General features: G+C 41.4%; 1 protein-coding gene across 3 annotated transcripts in view; it reads left to right on the forward strand.

Moving 5' to 3' along the window:
* Positions 1-27,593, forward strand: part of TNKS2 (tankyrase 2) — a 225,371-nt gene that overhangs the window by 192,638 nt on the left and 5,140 nt on the right. For all 3 annotated transcript variants that reach the window (XM_085848622.1, XM_085848623.1, XM_085848621.1), the window contains 8 exons: positions 3,056-3,335; positions 3,985-4,067; positions 4,202-4,292; positions 4,807-4,922; positions 5,067-5,141; positions 17,515-17,620; positions 19,956-20,142; positions 20,809-20,965. In XM_085848622.1, coding sequence (XP_085704748.1) covers positions 3,056-3,335; positions 3,985-4,067; positions 4,202-4,292; positions 4,807-4,922; positions 5,067-5,141; positions 17,515-17,620; positions 19,956-20,142; positions 20,809-20,965 — 1,095 coding nt within the window. The remainder of the gene's footprint in view (positions 1-3,055; positions 3,336-3,984; positions 4,068-4,201; positions 4,293-4,806; positions 4,923-5,066; positions 5,142-17,514; positions 17,621-19,955; positions 20,143-20,808; positions 20,966-27,593) is intronic.

Consider the following 27,593-nt stretch of genomic DNA (forward strand, 5'->3'; position numbering starts at 1 on the left):
CAGAAAAAGTGAACCAATTGCTTCACCTGGCTTTTCACATTTCACAGGGTAATGAAAGGGAAATATATTCACCAATTTGATGAAGTATTTTGCAAGAAATGGATTACTGGCATCAAAGAAAGCGTTGCCAGTTCAGCTTGAAAATAACCCCATCTCAGACTTGTTTCAATGTTGCTGGAAGTAAATATGAGCGTTTGTTTGAATAAAACAACAATTCCTCTTATTTGTATTGCTTATTTATTCGGTATTTTTATATTTGGTGCAAAAACGCCTCCAGCTGTCCTCGGAAGCAAGTTTGTATAACAATTTCACACATCCATTAAGTAGTGATTCTTCTCGACCTCTGGACTAGCAAATGCTAGATCCACTCATAACTTTTCATTCAAATTATTGTGTGTAACTGGTTCCTGCTGTTGCCTTTGTTGTGATAGCAATGTAACTTGTGAGAAACCAAACACATTTCAATATTTTGATCAAAGGAGAAGGTGATACTGGATCCACATTTTGTTGTTCAGAGAGAGAATTTGCAGGAAGGATATTTGAAGCATGGATCATGGAAAGTTGTTTGCCATCATGGAGAGATGAGGAAATCATTTTATTATATTTGATGGTCTGTTATTGCTTTTTAAGAAATATAACATAAGAGGCATTTCTAAACAAATCAGTCTTTCATTTATTTAATACAGCATTTGGGAAAATCCAAGGACAAAATTATGAGTTTCTCATCATCTGCAAGCACCAAGTCAATGTTGTAAAATGAGGTTGAATGTTTTGTATATCTGAATTGTGAAATTGTACAAGTGGTTTTTGATGGTGTATGAATAGGTTGAGAACCCCCTCTTCATGTACATATACGACACCTCTTCAGTTCTCTTTCTGTCGGTGTGTGCGTGCGTGCGTGCATCCCTTTTTGGAAGGGCAACTTCCAACTTGGAAAGTTGCAAACATCACTCCTATCTGTAAGAATGGTCCAAAAACTGATCCCTTCAACTGCGGACCTATCAGCCTTCTGCCCATCATAGGCAAAGTTATGGAGTCCATCATGGAAGCTGACTTGAGGCACTATCTCTTCTGGAAGAAGATGACAAGTCCTTGTTCATCTGGGATATGTTACTTGTTCTGTTACTGCATTGGATGGATTCCTGAAATGACAAGCAAGTGATTTACTAGTACTAGCTCTTCCATGAGAAAAACACAGTTGCCGGAAGAGGTCCAGTCCCTGGAACTTCTTAGCCTCACTATTTCACCATAACCTTTCATAACTTTTCTCGAGAGAAACACGTCTGGCTTGCTTATCTTTGACGATTGTGGCTTCCGAAATGGCTATTTCATCTGGGAAATGTTACTCATTCTGATACTGCATTGGATGGATTCCTGAACTCACAAGCAAGTGATCTACTAGTACTCGTACTGAATATTTACTAGTACTAGCTTTTCCATGAGCCTTGACTATACAAAAAAGTGGTTAGGGCCACATCTTTGGCCAACTCTCATGCTTTTGATACCGTCTGGTATCCAGCTTTGATTTACAAGTTATTATTTGGTCTTCAGTGCCCCCTGCTCAAGAAGTTGTATGATTTCCTATATGAGTGGAAACAGTGGGTAGCCCATGATTGTCCTTTCCCATATTTCCCTTCAAACTGGGGTTCCATAAGGTAACGTCTTAGGACCTATATTTTTCTTGATCTGTATTGATGATTTATTCAATTCCACTTGAAAACCAACTTTACCATTTTGGTGATCCCTTTCATTAGACCTGGATAAATAGGTGGCTGGTCAACTACTTGGGACTTGACATTTAATTCTGGCAAGTTGCACGCTCTTACGCACTCTCCACAAGATCTGCAATGAAACGATCCAATCCACTAATTCGGGACAGTTGCTGGAAGAGGTTCAGTCCCTGGAACTTCTTGGCCTCACAATTTCACCATAACTTTTGTCAAGAGAAACGCATCATCAAGCGAGCATCAAAGGCAAGTCATCGTCTGGCTATTCTCCACAGAGCTATGGCATTCCTGAGATGCATAGAACTCGTCATGGTGTACAAGGCTTTCATATGGATCTTCATATTGTATGGCTTCATACTCTAGGCTGGTATCCTCACCTTGCTCCTCTTGAGGTATTCAAAATGTCCTTTCCTTGTGCACCATTGGTATTCCTTAGGACAATCATTCTCCCACCAGCAACAAGTTAGTGGACTTTTTTTTTTCATACAATCTTACAATCTGGCCTTGCTCTTCTTGCTCTTTCCTACCTCTACCCTCCCCAAACCACCCCAGGTCACCCATGTTCCTCTAGAAACGCTCATTTGTTCACCTATCGAAAGTCTGTACTGGTTTCCCACATGCATTCATTCATCCTCTGACTCCAGATTGTGGAATAGTCTCCCTGTGCCTGGTGTCTCCCTGTGCCTGGTGTCTGGTCCTGCTCAGACTCGTGCGCAACTGTTTTCCAACAGGATGCCAGTTGCCCCCGACTCTATTGATTGCTAACCAAGACTGCTCAACCCTGCCCACTCATTGCATGCTTCTTTTTTCTTTTTTTTAATAGCTGGAGCTGTGAGGGATTTTGCACCCCTGTGGCACAGCATATACCTGTGCACCTTGCAAGTAAACCCATGCCAGATAGATTTGCCTGCGAGATCTTTGGTTTATTCAGACAGGTGGTCTTTGGCGCACAGAATGGCATGGGTCTACAGCAGTGAAGTCATGGGAAGGAATCTTAATCATAAACAGGGAGTGGCGAGTGGAGAAGAGAATCCATACTCACGGAACATTTCGATATATTCTAATGAATTGATGTATGACCTCACACGTACATTCACAAAGCACAGCAGATAGACATGGCATTTTGCATTTGTGACGTATAAGCACACAGGAGGCCCCCACTCCTTTTCTTGCACGTAGCAATATCAATATTTTCAGATTGTGAGGATTTTGACATTCGTAATATAATTGAAACATTGAGTTGCCTCACTTGTTTTATCAAATATACATATATTTTGTTCACCTAACTTGAAGTATATATATTTTGCCTTGTTTTTGATTCCATACAGGCAGATGATGTCCGAGCCCTGCTCATGGATGCTATGCCTCCTGAGGTACTCCCGGCAACACACAAGGCTCCAACTTCAGCCACCACTCCTCCTGCACCAGCCCAATCTGTGGCTTCTCCAGCATCTACTCCGGCTTCTCTGTCAGCAGCCAGCAGCCTCGATAGCTTAACGGGTGCCTGTGGGGTGACCACCTCATCTGCAGATACAACATCCAACCCTGTGCCTGTGAATGACGCGACTGCAGGTGGCACTGAAGGAACTGAGCGAGTTGTTGTGGAAGGTAAGTAAAATAGGTATATTTGTGATGTACATGTTGGTTTAGTGTTTTTGTTAATTATTATTTTTAGTGAGTAGCGTGCTAACTTGCTTATTAGGTCACCATCATTTAGGATATGGTTTCACTAATTGCTTCTGGGAAATTGTCAGATGCAGTGGAGATAGTTATCTTTGGCTTTTTTTTTGCTGGAAACTTTATTTTAAAAGGAACAAAATTAACTGGAATTTTAGCTTTGTGTCAAATATATTCTAAGTAGTCATCATAATTTACTTGAGCAAAGAGCAACAACGATTTCTCTCCAGTTTCCTTGGTTCAGTTAATTTGCCTGAGGCGACTTGGCTGCCTCGATCTCCCAGAAATGCTTGCATTTTGACTATATATCTTAACTTTATAATTTTAGCTTCTAATTGTCACAAACCTAACAACAATAAAAAAAATCAACCAGGACCAGCAGGTTCAATACATTTTTGATTTTAAATCATTTTGAAGATATTTTGTGTTTGTACTTGTATTTGTGTACATGCTGTCTCTGTCTGTCTGTCCTTTATTTTTGCTTGCAACCTCCTGCTTTGGTTGTCCTTGTCAAATTATTTGAAAGTCTGTTTTTTTTTTTTTTTGCATTCAAAGTGGAGAATTTCTTGTTGTTTAATAGTGTTAGAGTCGGACACAAATATCAACCAGTTCTTGAAGAACCTGGGCCTTGAGCATCTGCATGACATCTTTGAAAAAGAGCAGGTAGAACTTTGATACATTCGTAAATTTTATCTCTGTCATCTCAGTGCGATGCAACAATACTCGTACGGATCAAATGAAAAAAATAAAAATATAAAAACCCAGCATCAGCTCAACCTGGTTTGCTTTGTTGGCAGATAACTTTGGATGTGTTAATGGACATGGGGCATGAAGAGCTGAAAGAGATTGGAATCAACGCATATGGCCACCGTCACAAGCTAATTAAAGGTGTGGAACACATGCTTGGAGGCCTGCAAGGTTTTCAGTGCTCCTAGCTCCCCCGACCCTGCAGCCCCTCCTTTTTTTGATGACTCCGAACCTACCATGCACCACACCTTTCCCATGTCCATTCCTATATACTTGTACAATGCTCTTGCATATAAGTGTATCACTTGTTTGATTCTACATTCAAACATCTCGAGCTTTGTTGTGCTAATTCCAAGCAGTTAAAAGTTGTAACCTGCCTTGTCAAGTACTCGTTTCCAATGCTTATGTTGGTGCAAGTCTGTCATTTTGCCATTTTTTGTGCCTTTTGAATTTGGAAATAATGAGGAAATTGTGGGTTAAAAAATGAATTTGTTTTTGTTTTTGTTTTGTTGCCTCCAAATTCCCCTTATTCTTGTTATGCCATGATAGGTATACAGAGAGGATCAAGCAAACCAGATTGTGTGCTTAAGACAAACTTCATTCTGACATGAGATGAATAATTTTCATGTGGAATCCTGTTTGTGTGTATCCACAGGTAACCTGTCATGTCCTGGCACGAATCCCTATCTGTCGTACCACACTACAGCACAGGGAACAGTTTTGCTGGACCTTTCAACAGATGATAAAGAACATCAAAGTGTCGAGGAGGAGGTTGGCACTTGTTTTCATTAATGATTTGAAGCAAGGCAGCAAAACAAAAAAAAATTGCTTGTGTTATTAAGAACTGTTAAACTTGTTCTGAAAAATGCTGGTGTCGTTTGTCTGCGAGTGCCATAACTCTGTTGCTATTTTCAGATGCAAAGCACCATCCGTGAGCACAAGGATGGTGGGCAGGCTGGTGGTGTCTTCAACAAATACAACGTCATTAAGGTAATTGACTTAAACACTCATCTGTTTGTCGTGATCTCAGATCAACGTCCTTGTAAATAATGGGACCAGATGAAATCCTCCAGCACCAAATTCAGCTAATATATTGGCAAAGTCAAAGCAATTATGTTGTTCATGCTTTTGTTTCTTTTAAAGTTTATAGTACTCTTCCCATAATCCTTGTTGAAAAGAAACAAAGGGGGGTAGGGGTGAAACTTGGCTGTCTCTCTCTGTCTGTCTGTCTGTGTCTGTTTGTCTCTCTGTCTGTTTCTGTTTCTGTCTCTCTGTCTGTTTCTGTTTCTGTCTCTCTGTCTGTTTCTGTCTCTCTGTCTGTTTCTGTCTCTCTGTCTGTTTATGTCTCTCTGTCTGTTTCTGTCTCTCTGTCTGTTTCTGTTTCTGTCTCTCTGTCTGTTTCTGTTTCTGTCTCTCTGTCTGTTTCTGTTTCTGTCTCTCTGTCTGTTTCTGTTTCTGTCTCTCTGTCTGTTTCTGTTTCTGTCTCTCTGTCTGTTTCTGTTTCTGTCTCTCTGTCTGTTTCTGTTTCTGTCTCTCTGTCTGTTTCTGTTTCTGTCTCTCTGTCTGTTTCTGTTTCTGTCTCTCTGTCTGTTTCTGTTTCTGTCTCTCTGTCTGTTTCTGTTTCTGTCTCTCTGTCTGTTTCTGTTTCTGTCTCTCTGTCTGTTTCTGTTTCTGTCTCTCTGTCTCTCTGTCTGTTTCTGTTTCTGTCTCTCTGTCTCTCTGTCTGTTTCTGTTTCTGTCTCTCTGTCTCTCTGTCTGTTTCTGTTTCTGTCTCTCTGTCTCTCTGTCTGTTTCTGTTTCTGTCTCTCTGTCTCTCTGTCTGTTTCTGTTTCTGTCTCTCTGTCTCTCTGTCTGTTTCTGTTTCTGTCTCTCTGTCTCTCTGTCTGTTTCTGTTTCTCTGTCTCTCTGTCTCTCTGTCTGTTTCTGTTTCTCTGTCTCTCTGTCTGTTTCTGTTTCTGTCTCTCTGTCTGTTTCTGTTTCTGTTTCTGTCTCTCTGTCTGTTTCTGTTTCTGTCTCTCTGTCTGTTTCTGTTTCTGTCTCTCTGTCTGTTTCTGTTTCTGTCTCTCTGTCTGTTTCTGTTTCTGTCTCTCTGTCTGTTTCTGTTTCTGTCTCTCTGTCTGTTTCTGTTTCTGTCTCTCTGTCTGTTTCTGTTTCTGTCTCTCTGTCTGTTTCTGTTTCTGTCTCTCTGTCTGTTTCTGTTTCTGTCTCTCTGTCTGTTTCTGTTTCTGTCTCTCTGTCTGTTTCTGTCTCTCTGTCTCTCTGTCTCTCTGTCTCTCTGTCTCTCTGTCTCTCTGTCTGTTTCTGTTTCTGTCTCTCTGTCTGTTTCTGTTTCTGTCTCTCTGTCTGTTTCTGTTTCTGTGTTTCTGTCTCTCTGTCTCTCTGTCTGTTTCTGTTTCTGTCTCTCTGTCTGTTTCTGTTTCTGTGTTTCTGTCTCTCTGTCTCTCTGTCTGTTTCTGTTTTTGTCTCTCTGTATGTTTCTATTTCTGTCTGTTTCTGTGTTTCTGTCTCTCTGTCTGTTTCTGTTTCTGTGTTTCTGTCTCTCTGTCTGTTTCTGTTTCTGTCTCTCTGTCTTTTTCTGTTTCTGTCTCTCTGTCTGTTTCTGTTTCTCTGTCTCTCTGTCTGTTTCTGTTTCTCTGTCTCTCTGTCTGTTTCTGTTTCTGTGTTTCTGTCTCTCTGTCTCTCTGTCTGTTTCTGCTTCTGTCTCTCTGTCTGTTTCTGTTTCTGTGTTTCTGTGTTTCTGTCTCTCTGTCTCTCTGTCTGTTTCTGTTTTTGTCTCTCTGTCTGTTTCTATATCTGACTGTTTCTGTGTTTCTGTCTCTCTGTCTGTTTCTGTTTCTGTGTTTCTGTCTCTCTGTCTGTTTCTGTTTCTGTCTCTCTGTCTGTTTCTGTTTCTCTGTCTCTCTGTCTGTTTCTGTTTCTGTCTCTCTGTCTGTTTCTGTCTGTCTCTTTTTCTCTGTCTGTCTGTTTCTGTCTCTCTGTCTGTTTCTGTCTGTCTTTTTCTCTGTCTGTCTGTTTCTGTCTGTCTCTTTTTCTCTGTCTGTCTGTTTCTGTCTGTCTCTTTTTCTCTGTCTGTCTGTTTCTGTCTGTCTCTTTTTCTCTGTCTGTCTCTTTTTCTCTGTCTGTCTCTTTTTCTCTGTCTGTCTCTTTTTCTCTGTCTGTCTGTTTCTGTCTGTCTCTTTTTCTCTGTCTGTCTCTTTTTCTCTGTCTGTCTCTTTTTCTCTGTCTGTCTCTTTTTCTCTGTCTGTCTGTTTCTGTCTGTCTCTTTTTCTCTGTCTGTCTGTTTCTGTCTGTCTCTTTTTCTCTGTCTGTCTCTTTTTCTCTGTCTGTCTCTTTTTCTCTGTCTGTCTCTTTTTCTCTGTCTGTCTGTTTCTGTCTGTCTCTTTTTCTCTGTCTGTCTCTTTTTCTCTGTCTGTCTCTTTTTCTCTTTCTGTCTGTCTCTTTTTCTCTTTCTGTCTGTGTCTTTTTCTCTTTCTGTCTGTCTCTTTTTCTCTTTCTGTCTGTCTTTTTTTTCTCTTTCTGTCTGTCTTTTTTTCTCTTTCTGTGTGTCTCTTTTTCTCTTTCTGTGTGTCTCTTTTTCTCTTTCTGTCTGTCTCTTTTTCTCTTTCTGTGTGTCTCTTTTTCTCTTTCTGTGTGTCTCTTTTTCTCTTTCTGTCTGTCTCTTTTTCTCTTTCTGTCTGTCTCTTTTTCTCTTTCTGTCTGTCTGTCTCTTTCTCTCTGTCTGTCTGTCTGTCTCTTTCTCTCTGTCTGTCTGTCTGTCTCTTTCTCTCTGTCTGCCTGTCTGTCTCTTTCTTTCTCTCTGTCTGCCTGTCTGTCTCTTTCTTTCTCTCTGTCTGCCTGTCTGTCTCTTTCTTTCTCTCTGTCTGTCTGTCTGTCTCTTTCTTTCTCTCTGTCTGTCTGTCTGTCTCTTTCTTTCTCTCTGTCTGTCTGTCTGTCTCTTTCTTTCTCTCTGTCTGTCTGTCTGTCTGTCTCTTTCTTTCTCTCTGTCTGTCTGTCTGTCTGTCTCTTTCTTTCTCTCTGTCTGTCTCTTTCTTTCTCTCTGTCTGTCTGTCTGTCTCTTTCTTTCTCTCTGTCTGTCTGTCTGTCTCTTTCTTTCTCTCTGTCTGTCTGTCTGTCTCTTTCTTTCTCTCTGTCTGTCTGTCTGTCTCTTTCTTTCTCTCTGTCTGTCTGTCTGTCTCTTTCTTTCTCTCTGTCTGTCTGTCTGTCTGTCTCTTTCTTTCTCTCTGTCTGTCTGTCTGTCTGTCTCTTTCTTTCTCTCTGTCTGTCTGTCTGTCTGTCTCTTTCTTTCTCTCTGTCTGTCTGTCTGTCTGTCTCTTTCTTTCTCTCTGTCTGTCTGTCTGTCTCTTTCTCTCTGTCTGTCTGTCTGTCTGTCTCTTTCTCTCTGTCTGTCTGTCTGTCTCTTTCTCTCTGTCTGTCTGTCTGTCTCTTTCTCTCTGTCTGTCTGTCTGTTTGGTAGAGATGACCTAATAAAGCTGGACCAAATGTCTGTCCGTCCGTCGGTACGTCCGTCCGTCAACAATTTTTCTTTCCGATCTTGATGAAACTTAGTATGTGGGTAGAGGTCGATGAGTGTTGCACAACTATATAACTTTTGTCCGGGTTCAAGGTCAGGGTCAAGGTCACGAGGTCACGTAAGTTCTAAAAATCGCCATTTTCAAAACCTATCTCGTCTGCCATTCTACAAGATATTCGGCAACTGTTTATTGATTATGATAGTAAAAAATATTATCTTGTATCTAACTGGACAGATTTTTGAATTTCCTTCCCGTTTGATCGTCACGTGATCTGGAAGATGGCCAAAAACACCAATGCGATTCGCAAAGAAGGAAGGAAGGAGAAATGAAATATAAATATAAAACACATTTTTAGCCTTTTATATTTATACATTTTCCTCCGAAGGTGTAAAAGTTTCAAAACCCGAAATATAAATGTCGCATTTATTTTCAAAATATAATTTCGTGTGCGCGCGCCAAAATGCCGAGTCATCTTTAAGCAAACTGCGCAGTTCGAGCTGCGCAGTAGAACTTCCAAGTAGTCTTCGGTCATAACTGAACATTGAGAACTTGTGATATTATAGAGATGACCGTCACCCCCACACGGGGGTAATTTTCTCTGTCTGTTTCTGTCTGTCTCTTATTTAGGTCATCTCTTCGAGCATGACCTAATAATATTGGTGTTGAGAGGAGAGGTGACGATCCATCCGTCCGTCCATCCGTCCGTTCACAATGAAGTTGAAGCGGGAGATCTGGTCATTAGTGATCCTGATAGAGGTCGATGAGACGTACACGATGGTATGACTTTCAAGGTCACCGAAGGTCAAGGTCACGAGGCTTTTGAAGTTGCGAAAATGATGATTTTCAAATTCTATCTCCTCCTACATTTCTCAAGCGATCTTGAATTTGATTGTGGCATATGAATCTATGGGACAATATCTAAATTTTGATCGGGCCAGATTTTCGATATTCGCTTTTGTTTTCGTGTCACGTGACTTCAAAGTTGGCAAAAATGCGAAAATGACGATTTTCATGCGAAAATGACGATTTTCAAATTCTATCTCCTCCTACATTTCTCAAGCGATCTTGAATTTTATTGTGGCATATGAATCTATGGGACAATATCTAAATTTGGTTGGGCCGGATTTTCAATATTTGCTTTCGTTTTCGTGTCACGTGACTTCAAAGTTGGCAAAAAATGCGAAAATGACAATTTTCAAAATCTATCTCCTCCTACATTTCTCAAGCGATCTTGAATTTGATTGTAGCATATAAATCTCTGGGACAATATCTAAATTTTGTCAGCCCGGATTTTCGATATTCGCTTTCGTTTTCGTGTCACGTGACTTCAAAGTTGGCAAAAAATGCGAAAATGACGATTTTCATGTGAAAATGACGATTTTCAAATTCTATCTCCTCCTACATTTCTCAAGCGATCTTGAATTTGATTGTAGCATATGAATCTATGGGACAATATCTAAATTTGGTCAGGCCGGATTTTCGATATTCGCTTTCGTTTTCGCGTCACGTGACTTCAAAGTTTGCAAAAACTGCCCTACCTTCAGGAGGCTATATATTTTCTCAGAGAGATGACCGTCACTCCCGCACGGGGGTAATTTTATATTAATACATTTTCAAAATATAATTTCATGCGCGCGTGCCAAAATGCCGAGTCATCTTTAACCAAACTGCGTAGTAGAACTGCGCAGTAGTCCGGTCATGGCGTCTGAGCAGTGGCCAGCGTGGTTCAGATTGACTGTGGTTTCTGGGGCGAAGGTGATTGTTAAGAAGTATGTCGGCGGTATAAATTTGAGTGACTGTATTGGTGATTTAATCATGCAACATCTTGACAACGAATATTCTGGCCGAACGATTGCATCAATTCAGTGCATCAGCAGGGATAATTCACAGGCTCCTCTCCATCGTGCCGATATCTAACATAATCACTGGTGGACATAGGGCTGCAGGCTGTGGGGCGAGGCCACGGATCCTGGATGAGGGGATAAGTGATAAATTATGCTACATGCTTCGGGCTTTCTGATTAATATATCAATGAGTACATTCCATAATTAATGAATTAATAATTAATGAATCTGGCATACAAATGTTTTTTCATACCTGATATGTTACTTTGTGCAGTGTCACGAAACTTCTGTGGAATTAATAATTCATGAATTTGTGAGCTCTAACAATTTTTCAAACCTCAATATCTCTATCAATACTTGACCAATTTTGCATTCTACCAATACCAATTCTGAAAGTTGCATTCTAATCAGTGAAGAATAATCTACAGGATTATCATAATCTCCGAGAGCTAAGCCTATTTTTCGTTTTTTTTTTCTACAACTGGAAGTGAAATGTCCCCAGAGAGTGGACGGACCGGAAAACCACGTATTGCACTTACTGGTGATTCTGATGTGTTAATCTGGGTACTGGATGAACAATACATATTTATTAATTATGTCATTAGTAGTATTATCCCAGTGTATCTCTGTGAACTATTTCAATCTAAACGGTTAGTTTGGACTGTTTCGCACTTACCTGAACTGAACATTGAGAACTTGTGGTATTATAGAGATGACCGTCACCCCCACACGGGGGTAATTTTTCTCTGTCTGTTTCTGTCTGTCTCTTTTTCTCTGTCTGTTTCTGTCTGTCTCTCTTTCTCTGTCTGTCTCTGTCTCTCTGTCTGTTTCTGTCTTTGTCTCTCTGTTTCTGTCTTTGTCTCTCTGTCTGTTTCTGTCTGTCTGTCTCTCTGTCTGTCTCTCTGTCTGTCTCTCTGTCTGTCTCTCTGTCTGTCTCTCTGTCTGTCTCTCTGTCTGTCTCTCTGTCTGTCTCTCTCTGTCTCTGCATGTCTCTCTGTCCAAAATTCGCCTTTTTATTCCTCCTCCCACGGCCGTGCCAGCATCCTCGAGCATCCTTTGCTCACAGCCCGGCATTGGCCAATGACCTGGTCCGTCACTGCTACCTTGATGACTTCATGTGGATGGAGTGTTGTCACTGCCGCCATCTGCACCAATGACGCTCCACTGTTTAGGTGACCAATGGGGTTGTGCCCTCCAAGTCCTTGTGAGGGCCGATGCCATGCCTGTCTCCTTGCACTCAGAGGGGAGTCATTCCATCTGAAATCACCAAATTTAAGAAAATGTTCCCAGTTGACCCCCTCCGATCCACTTTAAACTTTCATAAAATAGTTCCCAGGTATCAAAATGAAGCTACGTAAAATTTTAGGTCCATAGATGCGGTCAACTCCAAGATATTGAGGGTTGAAAATGTGGTTGTGGCCCTATTTTTATGGTCGTTGCGAGCATCACAAAATGAACGGCTGCTTTTAAACTCCCACAACTTTTTAAATATTAATGCTAGATCTTGAAATTTTCAGAGATTATTCTTCTATAACTGCTCTGTAAGAAACAAACATAAACGGAGTATACCTCTTAATTTTTTTGACCTGATCAGTTGAAATCCAGAAAAAAAATGTTGGTTTTGTTTGAAGACCCAACTTTGAGAACCCATATATTTTTATTGACCCATCCCAGAAGCTTGAAAATTTTTCAGGTAATAACTGTATGGTAGTAGTATTCAAATACATGTTTACTTTTCTTAATCAGTCATATGTAATACAGTCATGATCCCTCAAAAATTAAAAATTTTCATTTTTCCCCGAAATTCAGGTGAGGATTGCAAATATATGACAAGGTATACCACTTCAAATTGTTCACCATTGGAAAGAGCATATTCAAGTTAACTTAAGTCTAACATTTCAATGTGGTATAATGTTTCTATCAATATTTTAAAAATATTTGAATAAATGATGTTCTGTCAGTGCTGTGCACGTTGTGTGTGATATTTAATGAACAGTCCTTTTACATGTAGTACATATGTGTAGTACATGTATATACAATGTGCATACATATCATCTGCTGTTAGGATACCATGAACACAATACTTTGAAATTTGAATTTGTAATTCTTTGTTTCTCATTTGTAAATAGCAAGAGCTTAACTCATCTGGCTGGGGCTAAAAATAGAACTCAGGAATAGTGGCTGATCTGCTGATGTCAGCAGTGGATATAGTTACATTCAAGGGAGCACATTTGTTGGGTTCCTTTGGTCCATGTGATGAAAGTTATTGATGCTCACCTAACGTCAACTGGGAGGCAGTACAAGCTCACACCTGACTTGGAAAAGCAGATCAAGGACCTATTCAAATCATTTACGTGAAATGTTTTATTATATTACATTGTTATTGCAGTATGTGATATATTTTTGTATTATTAATTTGAATCATAGAACTAATCATTCATGATTACCATGGTGCCCACACCATGCACACACTTCATGTATTCACGACTGTGTTAACAACAGTTTAAAAAAAAAATAGAAAATATATATTTTTAAAAATATACCACTTTGATATTTAAAACTTTTGTAAACTTGAATATGCTCTTACCAATGGTGAACAATTTGAAGTGGTATACCTTGTCATATATTTGCAATCCTCACCTGAATTTTGGGGAAAAATGAAAATTTTCAATTTTTGAGGGATCATGACTGTATTATATATATGAGTGATTAAGAAAAGTAAACATGTATTTGAATACTATGACCATACAGTTTTAATATTACATGCAAAAATTTCAACCTTCTGGGATGGGTCAATAAAAATATATGGGGTCTCAAAGTTGGGTCTTCATACAAAACCAACATTTTTTTTCTGGATTTCAACTGATCAGGTCATAAAATTTAATAGAGGTATACTCCGTTTTATGTTTATTTCTTACAGAGCTGTTATAATAATAATAATCTCTGAAAATTTCAAGGCTCTAGCATTAATATTTAAAAAGTTGTGGGAGTTTAAAAGTAGCCGTTCATTTTGTGATGCTCGCAACGACCATAAAAATAGGGCCACAACCACATTTTCAACCCTCAATATCTCGGAGTTGACCGCATCTATGGACCTAAATTTTATGCAGATTCATTTTGATACCTGGGAACTATTTCATGAAAGTTAAAAGTAAATCTGAGGGGGTCAACTGGATTCTTCTGGTGATATGAGGTGGAATGACTCGGGGGTGGGGGGGGGATTATGAAGCTGGCACACAAACTGCCAACACATCCAATGTGGCTCCTGTCCTTACCTTGCCTGGTTCCCCACCTGGTACCACAGAGAGGACACGCACGCATATTACATTTTCCTTTCTTATCCTGATGTCAACTCTACCACCTCACACGGTATACATAAAAATGGACAACTTTACTCGAATGCCCCTGGTTATGGAAAAGTTCTAACCTCCACTGGCACACGACCACGCTAACTTAACATACTACCTAATTCAATGCCCCTCCAATGTAACAATGCATTCATGGAATTGCCAAATTTTAGTATGATTCCATTGATTGCAGTGCGTCATAATTGGTTATTCTTCCTATGGAATGTCTTGGAAAATTGTCTGCATTAAGCATTGTCAACGTTTGTTAAAGTTTGAATCATACAGCAATCAAACATTTTCTTCTTCTTCTTCTTCTGCTTCTTCTTCCTCTTCCTCTTCCTCTTCCTCTTCCTCTTCTTCTTCTTCTTTCGGCTGCTCCCGTTAGGGGTCGCCACAGCGGATCATCCGTTATGATCCGCATAATGATTTGGCACAGGTTTTATGCCGGATGCCCTTCCTGACGCAACCCTGGTCGCCTCTTACGACACAGGGATATGGTACACCTATTTTAACCGGGGTATACACCGGCCCAGTACACTGGTACTCACTTTGCCGACCTCAGAAGGATGACAGGCTGAGTCAACCTCCTGGTGTGTATTAATTCAAGCGGCCAACAGGGCTTGAACTCAGGATCTTTTGGATCCCAAGATGCTACCCTAACCACTACGCCAACACCAGGCTTAGCAATCAAAGATTTTCTATCTTGCGTGAAATATTTTATATTGGCAGGAAGAAGAAAGCAACTTTATTGTGGAAATGATTGATTTGGTTGATTGATTGGAAATTATACCTGCTGTTGGCTTAATGGTTCGGGTGGTGGGCTTGGGATCCCAGGATCCTGAGTTCACATCCCCCTTGGCTGTTGCATTAATACCAGGTGGGGTTGACTGCCTGTCATTCTTCTGAGGTCGGCAAAATGAGTGCCAGCTTGCTGGTATCCTGTGCCGGAGTGGCGACCCGTCCAGGATTGTGCCCAAGAGCCAAGGAGACTGCTGAGGCAGCACCAACGCTCTGCACAGAGTATGGTCCCATTGGATGGATGGGTTGGAAATTTAATCAGAAAAAGCAAATTGAGAAAAGGGAGTAGGAAACGCGGTAATAAAAGAGAATAGAAAAAGTGAGCCTGGGAGATGAGGGAAAGGAAGACGAATGTTTGGAACCTCTTGAGAGAGTTGGAAAATCGACAATTTTCACCAATCACACTTCGTTTGAACTCTTTATGGCTGATCGATGTTTAACCAGTTAAGCTGTTTGACTTACTTGCAACTAGCTGATGAATAAATTTCCCCACGACTATTGTCAGGCCAAGCAAGATTAGATCTGTGACTTGCTACAGGTACCATGTAAACCTGCACCAACCAGCTTCATTGCCTGCAACTAAACTGTCTCCCTACCAGGTTTTCTGGAGTGGAGGGTGTATGGATATGGACAGCAGCAGGATTAAAAACAAAACCTGGCAAATGGCAGAGGAGCTCTGTGAGCCAACGGCCATCCATATCTAGTGCCCAACTGTGCCTGCGTACATCCTCCTCCAGTTGGGCTACTTTGTATTAGGAGGTTGGTGGCAGAATTTGCACTCCGGCCACCGTAAAACTGGTCGTGCGCTAAGGGTGGACAAGGAGGCCTATTTGTGAAGAATCTGTGAGGGGGTGGAGCATCACCTGTGGTCAAGTGATTCTCGTCCTGCTTACAGTGGAATTCTCGCATTGCGCTCCTCCAAGCCCATTCCTTGTTATACTGCAGTTAGAGCGGAGGGTCGTGGGCTCTTGACAGAGGAGTCAGAAGTGAAGGCCCGTTGGGCTGGTTACTTTGAGCGGCGATACCAGGCTGATCCACCAGCCGTTGATTTTCGGGGCATTGCTTACCCTATTGCTGACCCTCCAATCAACTGTGATCCACCTTCGTTTGTAGAAACACAGGCTGCGGTGAACCGGTTGAAATGGGGTAAAGCTCCTGGGATCTGTGGCATCCATGCTGAACTTCTCAAGGCTGGTGGAAATGCTGTACTCGTGTCGTTGCACACAGTTCTGTGCCTTGCCTGGAACACAGTCATCATCCCAACTGACTGGAAGAGGGGCCTTGTTGTCCTTCTCTGGAAAGGGAAGGGTGATCGCCAGGACTGCAACAACTACCGAGGGTTGACGCTGCTCTCAGTTCCGGGCAAGGTCTTTGCTCGGATAATTCTTGATCGGGTTCACCACCATCTGCTTGAGCACCAACGTCCAAAGCAGTCAGGCTTTACACCAAAGAGGTCAACGATTGACTATCCTTGCTCTTCAGGTCCTCAACGAACGCAGACAATAGTTTCAGCAGGTGCTGTTTGCAGCCTATGTTGATCTCTGCAAAGCATTTGATTAAGTTAATCGGGATGCCCCCTCGAGGATACTTTGTCTTTGTGGGGTGCCAACCAAACTGATCAATCTTATGTCTGAACTATATTCTGGTAGTGAGAGTGCTGAGAGATGTGATACCATCTCTGACTTATTTCCAGTTGATACTGGAGTTCATCAGGGGTGTGCACTGGCCCACACACTTTTCAGTGCTTGTATGGACTGGATTCTAGGGAGGATGTCGGAGAGATCAAGCTGCGGTGCATCGTTTGGGAATGTCAAGATCTCTGGCCTTGATTTTGCAGATGATGCAGTCATCTTTGCAGAGACTCTTGATATCCTTTTGCGGGCCTTTGTGGTGCTGAATGAGGAGTCGGAGCCGCTGAGCTTACGAGTCTCCCTGGTCAAAACTAAGATCCAGGCTTTCAATGACATCTTGGATGCTGCTATCTTGTCTGTTCCTGTTTGTAGTGAGGATGTTGAGGTCATGGAGAGATTCACTTACCTCGGCAGTGATAGTCATGTCTCTGCTGACTGTGAGCTTGAGGTCATGAGACGTCTGGGTCGGGCCTGGGGGGTCATGGATTTGCTGGATCATGGGGTGTGGCGTTATGTATGATGACGAAAGTCCAAGTCTTCAGGTCCTTGATGCTGCCAGTCTTGCTCTACGGATGTAAGACTTGGATGCTGACCAGGGATCTGAGAGAGACTCGATTCCTTTGGTGCCAGGTCTCTTCGGAGAATCGTTGGCTATTGCTGGTCGGACTTTGTGTCCAACGAGTGTTTGCTGAGAGACTCAAATGAGATTTGTTTCCTGCATAGCCTGTGAGTGTCAGCTATGGCTGCATGGACATGTACTGTAGCTCGTTTTCCTGATGCCGATCCTGTTCACCAGATTCTCTCAGCGCGGGAGCCTCATGAGTGGAGGCCAATGGGCCGACCACATGCCTTGTGGTTGCAGCAGGTTGATCAGCATCTCAAGGAGATGGGAAAGGGCCAGGCATCTGCCTGGGGGATGGCCAGACAGAGGCCCATGGAGTACTGGCAGAAAGTGGACGCAGCGATGCGCTGCTCCAGCACACGCTGCCATTTCTGACCTCACCTCACCTGACCAGACCATGAAAGAATGGTCTTGCTGTTCCTTTTCTGTACTTTTCAACAAGTTTCAGTTTTTCACAGTTTCTTGGGAAAAGTTTCTTGCAATTTGAAAATAAGTCGTCTTTTTTTTTCTTTGAAAGCTTTTCAAAAATGGAATAACTTTTTCACCCCCCCCCCCACTCCCTCCCTGGTAAAGTTCTTTAATTTATTTGTGTGATGTATGGCTCTGACAGATCCAGAAAGTGCGAAACAAAAGGTTGTGGGATCGGTACACTCATCGGCGGAAAGAGGTGTCGGAAGAAAACCACAACCACCACAATGAACGCATGCTCTTTCACGGTATATAACAACAAAATGGAACTCCTTTGTGTGTTACATTACATTGCATTATGTGACAGGCATTTGTGTGTAATATGTCTAAATTGTAGGTTGTGATTTTAGAGGGTGATTCTTTCCCTTATTGGCTGATATTTTTTCAGGCAATTCCTGAAGTTTTCTCTTCCAGCTGATATATCTCTGTAGATGCATTTTCATACAATGTTGGAATGATCAGTGTTTTGTGATCTCATTCATATTTTGTCGTTCCAATCTGAGGTGCGATTCAGCTTGAGGCAAGACTAGCCATACACTGCTCTGCACATTTTTCTCTCATTTGTTTTGTGGACTGCGATTTTGCAGCTCCTCTTATCCGTCAAATGACTTCTTTATGCTCTGCATTGCTGAGTTGATGTTGAAACATGCGCAAGCTTGTCTGCATTGGGCTTCATCTTCTTCCTGTAACCTGTATTCTAGACTGTTTTTGATAGGAGTGGATGAATGGGAATACATACTAGAAATCTGCGATGACAAAGTGATCGCCTGCGACTTAGCCTTGGCCCACGATCTAATGATGGCCATTTTTTTTGAACTACAATATGACTGACTTTCAACATTTATGGATAGAGTGTAAATTAAGAAAATGTGATACCATCTACACGCCCATACATAAAACTTAATAACATGAAAATAGGGGGAAAATGATTCAAATTGTGATCAAAAAGGTGGTTTTTGTTACTTTGGTCACAATCTGAAAAAATTTGGTCAAGGGCACAAATCAAATACAAGGTGTACAGCATCAGTGCAGGTAGACTAATATGATGCAAGAACATATTAGAAGGTCAAGTGATCTTTGAAATTCCACATTGGCAAAATTGAGCGATTATTTAAAAAAAAAAAAAAACTCGTTTTTTTCAAACCTCCATTTGGCCTTGACCTTTGACCCAGGGGGGGGTAGGGTATGATGTAAATTATGCGTAAATGCACCTTGCTCGATGCTATGTAGAGAGGGCAACTTGTTTCCGATCAGACAAACTTGAGTCAAGTTGTGGTAAAATATGTTGCAATGTCCATTTGGGTCATGACAAATTAGGTCATGGCCAAAAAAATTATCATCCCGGCATACTTTGTATTTCCAGCCGACTGAAATGCAGCCTCAGAAATCGATACAATTTTGAGTGTTCGGTGCAGGAAGAAATCATTATTATTGTTATTATTTTTTGTGGGGGGGGGGATGGTGCTTTAATACTCTTTGGGGGGTCTAAAAAATAACTGTGTGGGATAAAAAATAATTATTTCTGTTGAGCTGTATTTTCATGTTGAACACAGTTTAGTTTTAAGCAGATAAAGTAGACAATTTCTAACTGTTGTATTGTATTGGCTGCATAATGACAGACAGGATGGTAGAGAGGGAGCACACTTCCCTTTGAACTGTCTCGTACGGATTTGATTCCCGACTTGGTTTGAACTGTTCCATTGCTGCTTCACAGGTTAGATGTGGCATCAATGTGTCATCCCTTTTGGATGGTCATTAAATCAAGTGTCCCATCTATGAACATTAGCTGGTGGATGTTAAGGATCCCATGTGGTCATTTCCAAGATAGGCGAGTAATTAGCCCCCCCACCCAAACATATCCTAAATTACTTTCCCAATCACTTCAAATGTCAGGCCTGGCCAGTCAGTTTGCGAAAAGTCTTTGTTTAAACTTTAAACTTTCCCCTCAACTGACCCCACAAAGGCGGTGGTGGTGCTAGTATTGGCTGGATTGTCTATTTGGTTTGTTTTCAACCCTCGATAAGCTGTTTGACAAAAACAAGTTTATTATAGAATATCAGCAGTTGATGCACCGAATGCACTCGTGACATGAATGTGAAGGTACTTGTTTCCCAAATCCAATTCTGAAGCAATTTAAATCCTCGTTTGAATGCAGACCAGAAACAAGAGTCAAGACAATTTTAAGATAAATTTTCTGACTAATCTTTTTTCTTTTTTTTTGCAATTTTAATCTTTAAAAAAAATACAACGAAATTTCGTCTCGACTGCTTTGCGTTCTGATTGAAAAGGTGTGTGCATTATTTTTATTTATGTTTTCATTTCATTTTTGTGTTGGATTGCAATTAAGCCTAAAAACGTATTCAAATATCCAATTGGATTGCAATAGGGGATCAATCTTTGCTATTCTGAGCACATTCCTTCCTTCCTTCCTTCCTCACTGCTTGGATTTGTTGTCACATTTAAACGTCGCCATCACTATTTCTTTTTCACTCTGCCTTGATTCTTTTCTTTGATGATTCATCGATTTCATGACTCACTACATACGCTGGCAAACATGCTTTATCCCGTTTATTCCCTTTCCAGGTTCCCCTTTCATCAATGCCATCATCAACAAAGGTTTTGATGAGCGGCACGCGTACATCGGAGGCATGTTCGGAGCGGGTATCTATTTCGCCGAGAACTCGTCGAAGAGCAACCAGTATGTGTATGGTATCGGTGGTGGTACTGGTTGCCCCGTCCACAAGGACCGATCATGCTACATCTGCCAGCGGTGAGAGCAACCTTGCACGGTGTCAGGACATATGTGGCATACATTTTACCTTTTTTTTTCACATACCATTGGTTATTACAATAAATGATGAGGCTTTGCTATAATCCACCTGATCATAACTCATAAAGATTTGAACTCCGCATGATCATTTTACTTTATTTTATTTATTTTTAAAGGAGGGAAAAGAAAGATGTGCTTGAATGATATGCTTATGCTTGCATGTGTCATCTCATGTTACTGAACTATAGCTGATTTGCATGCAATATATATAAATACAGTGTCGCTGATCTCATGTGGAAATACAGTATCGCTGAAATGTATGCATTGCACCCATATGTCGATTTGGTTTTGTGTAGATTTTGTTTGCAAACATTCTAAAGACAAGCAAGTCTTTTAGTTGTGAGTATTAGATTTTGTGTAAACTCATCTAACATTCAGCACTGAAAGGCAGTTAAGATGTGTCCATTGGTGCATGGGCATTAGCTTCCCTTTTGCCCTCTTCAGCATCTTGTGATGCACATCGTTTGAAAAGTTTTGTTTAATCTTGCTTTGCAGATTATTTTGGGAAACCAGAGGACTTGGCTTTGGAGAAGCTATTTTGGAAGCTCTTGAAATGTTTAAATGTCGTCTAAACTGTAAAGTATGTTTTTACTCTCTCTCTAACAGGCAGATGTTGTTTTGCCGCGTGACGCTGGGGAAGTCATTTTTGCAGTTCAGCGCCATGAAGATGGCACACTCTCCTCCAGGGCACCACTCTGTAATCGGGCGGCCCAGTGTCAACGGCCTCGCCTTTGCTGAGTATGTTATTTACCGAGGAGAGCAGGTAGGTTGTTGGGCAAATCCTTCAAGTTTCACTTTTCTCATTACACCTCTTGTATGATGCCGATTTTTCTTATTTTTGAGCCCGATGGAAATTCTAAAGCAATGATGCGTTTAAAATTGCAACTGCATTGAAGTAATAAAACACTGCATAAGATGTGGGCAAATTTTTCAGATATTGATGTTGTCATACTTTGAGGTTTTCTCGGTGTGGAAACAGTTCCACTCACATTCTCTTGCCTTGAACCTCTTCTTTTACTTGATTTTCATCACAATATGACATATAACTTTATGAGTCTTGCCCCAAAGGGCGCACAAGACTATTGGTGTGTGTCTGTCTATTTTCGCTTTAAAAATGTTTTTTCTCTGAAACAGCTTGTCTGATTAATGCAAAACTTTACACATCGCAGGGACTCACCATGGAGAATATTTTGTTGCCAACTCTGTGACATCATTGGTCACATGGTATGACAGCAATATTGGATTAAAGGAAAAAATTTGGACACCATTTTCTCCAAAACCGCTCAACAGAAAATATAAAATTGAAACTTGGCATATGTCATCAACTCCCCATGGGGGTATATTGGGTGGTAACGATGACATCATTCGAGAAGTGGTGTTCCAGCCATAATTGGTTGAATTGAAATTCTTATCCGAAAAATCTGAAACTTCATATATCTGATAAATGACCCAATGTGAGTGAATAATTAAATTTATGATGTTCATAACCCATGTGACATAATAGGGTGCATGATTATGCAGGTGAATGGGTCATAATAGCAGTGGCCTATAATAGTGACGCATTCAGTTAACGATGGTATTTTTTATTTTTTCTAAACAATGAATGCACGAAGCAAGACTGTGTGTTCTGCAAGTGCCGTTTTAGTTGCAATGAATGCTTTTGTTCGCTATCTTCCTTTACTGTTTCATCCTCATTTTACCCTTCTTCCTCTTGCTGTGTTTCATTTAGCTTGTTCACCTCCTGTGTTCTTCTCCCCCTCCCCTTGATCTGACTCACTCTCACTTATACTCTGCTGTTGGTGTTTTCACCTTTCCATTTTGTTCCCTTGCATTCCCATATACCTCACAATTTCCCTGTTCGGCTGAATGTTTCACCAAGTACCTTATCCATTTGTATTAGTCTAGCATCTCAATAATGGTTGGCTCCATTTACATGTGGGTAGCGGGAAAGAAGGATATGGAGGGAAGGAAAAGGAGGTCAGTGGGGAAAAAGATGAGGTATGTATGGAGCAATATAGGAGGAAGGATTGGTGGCTGAGGGGTGGGGTTGGGGGGGGAGGCATTGAGTTTGTGTGTGCACGCATTTGTTAGAGGGCTCCCTTGTGTCATGTTCACTAGGGTGTACCACTTTTGCAAAAGTAGTTGCTGGAATGAAGCACTATGTGCCTATCGATTCCACTAGTGCAGTTAGGTGATCGACCAAAGTTTGAAAATTTTCCCGCCTTATTTGACCGCGGGCCGCCATTTTGAAATTTCAGGAAAAATCCATATTTTTGGAAATAATATTGATTTATAAAAATATATTTACCTTCGCATTCTGCGAAAGGTTATGTATTGGTCGCTGTGTATTTATTTATTTATTTATTTGTGAATATATGTGTGTGTGTGTGTGTGTGTGTGTGTGTGTGTGTGTGTGTGTGTGTGTGTGTGTGTGTGTGTGTGTGTGTGTGTGTGTGTGTGTGTGTGTGTGTGTGTGTGTGTGTGTGTTTGTTATTCGCATAACTCAGAAAGTATTAAACCAAATCGCTTGGAATTTGGTGGGATGATGGGTTATTATCCAAGGAACATTTGATTAGATTTTGGGAGCGATCGGGTCAAAGGTCAAATTTGTATTTTTACCATAGCGCGGTCAATTTTGATCTAATTGCCATGCAACCGATGCCAAAATGTTCAGAATTCATTGCCCAATCTTGTGATGGGTGACATGACACAATTATGTCATTACCCTTGTTTTTAAAAGAAAATGTCCCAAATCCTGGCATTATAATCAGTACCAAAATATATGTTTGTGGGAGATGCCAATGATTATTTATTTGTTTGTTATTTGCATAACTTAAAAAGTATTAAACCGAATTGCATGAAATTTGGTGGGATGATTGGTTATTAGCCAAGGACCATTTGATTAGATTTTGGGAGCATTCAGATCAAAGGTCAAGGTCAAGGTCATGAAAAGGTCAAAATCGTCTTTTTACCATATCGTGGTCAATATTTATCCAATTTGCATGAAACTAATGCCAAAATGTTCAGAATTTAATGCCCAATCTTGTGATATGCAACTTGACACAATGACGTAATTGCCCTTACTCGCGGTTGGGGGTCAAAGGTCAGGGGGGGTCACGACCTTGCAGATGTGCGTATTTTTATCATAACGCAGTCAATTCTTATCCGATTCGTATGAAATCAGCACCAAAATGCTCCTTGTTCTGTTCCCCACACTCTTATGCCAAGAACAAAACAGTAGCGGCGGCGAAGGTATATGCTCTCTACGAGTGCCCGTTCTAGTTCTCTGTGTTTAGATGGCCGAATGCACTTCAGTAGGCACCAGTATGATAGTAAGTCCCCGTAAATATTATTCACAAACTTGTCCCAACATTTTGAGAAGGGGTTGCCATTTTGGAATTTCACTGAAAATCCCATATTTTGACAATTATTGCACGGCACATTGTTAGGCATTTACAGAATATCAGTAGTAGCGTTTTCATAAAGACATTGTTAATGACAAATGAGAGCATGATCAATTAATTATGAGAACAACCAAATATGTTTTAAGCGACATGGTTTTCATATATGACAACATAACAATTTAGCAAACAAGCAACCACACAGATATCTTATAGAGAACATAGCGTTTGTTTTGTCTAGTCTGGGTAAAGCTTCCTGTGCTCTTCCACACACTGTAGCAATGCTTGACGTTGTTTCTCATCATTGCACATATGAATAAAGTCAGACACTAGCTTAATTCCTCTTTCTGCTAGATCATTTACAACACGCAAAGAATTAGCACTTTCGCAAAATTTCCTTTAACTAGCGAACTTGTCCCACATAGCCACAGGAGCCCTGACCATCGATCAGTCAAGGTTTATCTGCAAGTACACAAAGAATAAAAATATATATATATATTTCATTCGATATACACAATATATACGATTTTTCACTGAATTTCCAAAATGGCAACCCCTTCTCAAAATGTTGGAACGAGTTGTGAATAATTTTTACGGGTACTTACTATCATACTGGTGCCTACTGAAGTACATTCAGCCATCTAAACACAGAGAAATAGATTTTTAAAAATCAATATTATTTCCAAAAATATGGATTTTTCCTGAAATCTCAAAATGGCGGCCCGCGGTCAAATAAGATGGGGAAATTTTCAAACTTTGGTCGATCACCTAACTTCACGAGTGGAATCGATAGGCACATAGTGCTTCATTCCAGCAACTACTTTTGCAAAAGTGGTACACCCTAATGCTCACCCTCTTTTGTTAAAACAAACAACAACAACAAAAAAAAATTAATCACATTCAAGACATTGTTGTGTGTTCTGATCATTTGCTATCAACATATCGTTTTGCCACATTTGCTTCACGCTGACTTGTCACTATTTTGCTGGAAAATGATTCTCCACCCATTGGGGAGTTTATCTCGGGGAATAGTATGATCGATTGGGATCTGCCTGACATAGTTTGACAGTCTGGACCATCATTCTTCTGATTACCAAGATCCTTTGTTGAGATGCAGACCAAAACGGACTCGTCCTCCACAATGCTTTACTCTCGATGTTGTACATTTTAATCTTAGAAACCATCATGATTGTTGCTGAAAATATTGAACTTTGATTAATCTTCAAAGAGTACGTGTCTCCAGAATTGCTTATCCCACTGTTCGTGGTCTGGTACCCGTTTTGATCCTTTGTTCACACTTCACTTTGAGCTGTCTAGTCTGGGTCACAGGCGGAAAAAGATGATCCTTTGTTTGGTTGCCTGTTCTCTCTGCAACAGTATTTGAGAAGATACTTGTCCATTGATACCACTTTGTCTGTATCTTGCTATTATCAACACTAGGTGTGCCTCCTGTCCCTTTCCTGATGGGTTCACTCTCGAGATCTCGCTGTTTCTTTCTCAATCTTGGAAACATGAGCTTTCAAAAAGAGGCAAGCAAATGTGATTAAAGGCCCAAATTGCTGTTCCAAGTAAATCGATTATTCGCTTTCCAACCAAGTAAACAGATAATTACATTTCCAACAGAACGACTTGTAGTATCGTATACCAGCAGAAACTCTTTGGAATAAAGTGTTACGGATGAAGAAACTGGGCTCCTTTTATATATAGATAATTAGAGCTCGTCTTCACAGCAAAACTATTGTTTTCTAGGTCTGTAATGTACCATCGTTGTCACGTCGTAAAGAACACGAGATATTTGTCACTTTTGGAGATTTCTTTATACCTCAACTACATATTGGTAACAGTGCCAGTTTGATTTCCTCTGGTCAGTTTTGCATTCCTTCATACTGAAGCATGCACTCGAGCCACAATCTTTTTGCTTGGAGTGTCCTTCATGAGGCAAATTTTTTTTTTAATTGGTCCTGCCATGCCACATTTCAGTCCTGGGAGCCATTACTCATGGTTCGCTCATTCCTTGAAAGTCCTGGAAAAATGAGAAGGCATTTTCCATCACTGGAAAATCAAGAAAATTGTGCAAATATAAATATATAATCTGCCATATCCTACCAAAAGAGAACGTTAGACCTCCCAATTTTAACTTCCCCCGGGGAATTATCAAAGCCAAAATGGTTTCTTGTCCATCATGCATAAATTATCCAAGTTGTCACCTTTGAATCAAAAGGTTCTAACTAACAAAAGGTCAGATAGAACCTTTTGATTCTGAGGTGATGAAGTGTTTTCAGAAAATGTGGCTCTCAACGGGTAATCCTTTCATCTCGTCTCCCTGTCCATGTTGGAGTGCCCCAAGGTAGTGTTCTGAGCATAATCCTATTCCTGATCTTCATCAATGATCTCCCTGACTGCAAAATCCTTCATCTATTTTCTGATGACTCCACCCTCTGCTGTGACATCCCTCATTCTTCAAACAGGAAAGGTGCAGCCTCTTCCTACTCTTCAGACCTTGACAAAATCTCACTATGGTCGAACACTTGGAATAAGCCTTTCAATCCTGACAAATCTCACTCTCTCTCCGAAAAGACCATCTGGTAAACCACGCCCCCCCCCCCCCGCCACCCATCTGCTTTTTTTAAACAATCTGCTTGAGGAAGTCGATCTCGATTTCAAAACTCCTGGGTCTCACCATCAGCCAAATCCCTACCTTCATCCAAATTTCCATCCTTGGTGCTTCCCTCTGTATCCATCATGTCTAGCCCATGCATCATCTCTTCTCATAATCCTCGCTTGCCCCCCCCCCCCCATTCATCCCCACACCCTTTGCTGTCAGGTCAGGTTCGATCTGTGACCTGCTACAGGTACCATGTAAACCTGTACTAACCTGTTCCATGGTCGGGTTGTCGGCGACTAAACCGTCTTCCCCACCAGGTTTTCTGGTGAGGAGGGTGTTTGGATATGGACACCCAGCAGGATTAAAAACAAAACCTGTCAAAGGGCGGAGGAGCTCCTTGTGAGCCAACGGCCATCCATATCTAGTGCCCAACTGTGTCTGCGGACGTCCTCCTGCAGTTGGGTCACTTCTTATTAGGAGGTTGGTGGCAGGATTTGCACTCCGGCCACCGTAAAACCCTTCATTCCGCAAAACGCAAAAACGCAAAAAAATCTGAAAACCCACTCCGTGGGAGTGCCTCCTGTGCAGCTTCCCTTCGCAGAGCAGCTCACCGGATGACGGGATTGGGGCAAAGCCTTCGGGACCCCCAATCTTTGATAGGAGGGAAACCACGGGGTAACATCCCTGGGTCAGATTGCGGGAGAGTGCGTCGGAGTGGTGCTGAGGTGTCGTCCACCAGACGGCGGTCTCCTTGGGTTAACCTGAGGCGGTCCCTTTGGGTGGGTGCCTGGAATGTCCTATCCCTAAGAGAGGATGATCACCTGTCTCTGTTATCATCTGAGCTCAAGCGTTTGGACATCGGGATTGCAGCTCTCTCTGAGGTTCGGAGACCGGATTGCGGCGAGATAATGGTGGGTGGTTACACCTACTATTGGTCTGGTCGCTCTGATGGTTACCATACCCAAGGAGTTGCTGTAGCTGTGTCCAATAAGCTGACCCCAATGATAATTGAGGTAACACCGGTCAACGAGCGTATTATGAGATTAAGGATTCGTCACTCCTTAGGTGTCATTTCCCTGGTCTCTGTTTATGCTCCGATTGAGGCGAGTGATCTCACCGTGAAGGATGCATTCTACGCCACACTCGAGTCTGTGGTTGATCAGTGCCCCAGACGAGATACACTTCTAGTCTTGGGGAATTTCAATGCATCGACTGGAACTGATAAGGACGGTTATGAGGTGTGTGTTGGTCCCCATGGGTCAGGAACTATGAACCAGAATAGCACTAAGTTCCTTGACTTTGCAAGAAGTCATGGACTTAGGGTGGCTGGTTCATGGTTTCAGCGCCCACAAGCTCATCGCTGGACTTGGTATTCCAACGCTGGC

Source organism: Eptatretus burgeri, chromosome 12 (assembly GCF_056783735.1).
Source record: "Eptatretus burgeri isolate ZD-2024b chromosome 12, Ebu_testis_v1, whole genome shotgun sequence".
Classification (NCBI taxonomy): domain Eukaryota; kingdom Metazoa; phylum Chordata; class Myxini; order Myxiniformes; family Myxinidae; genus Eptatretus; species Eptatretus burgeri.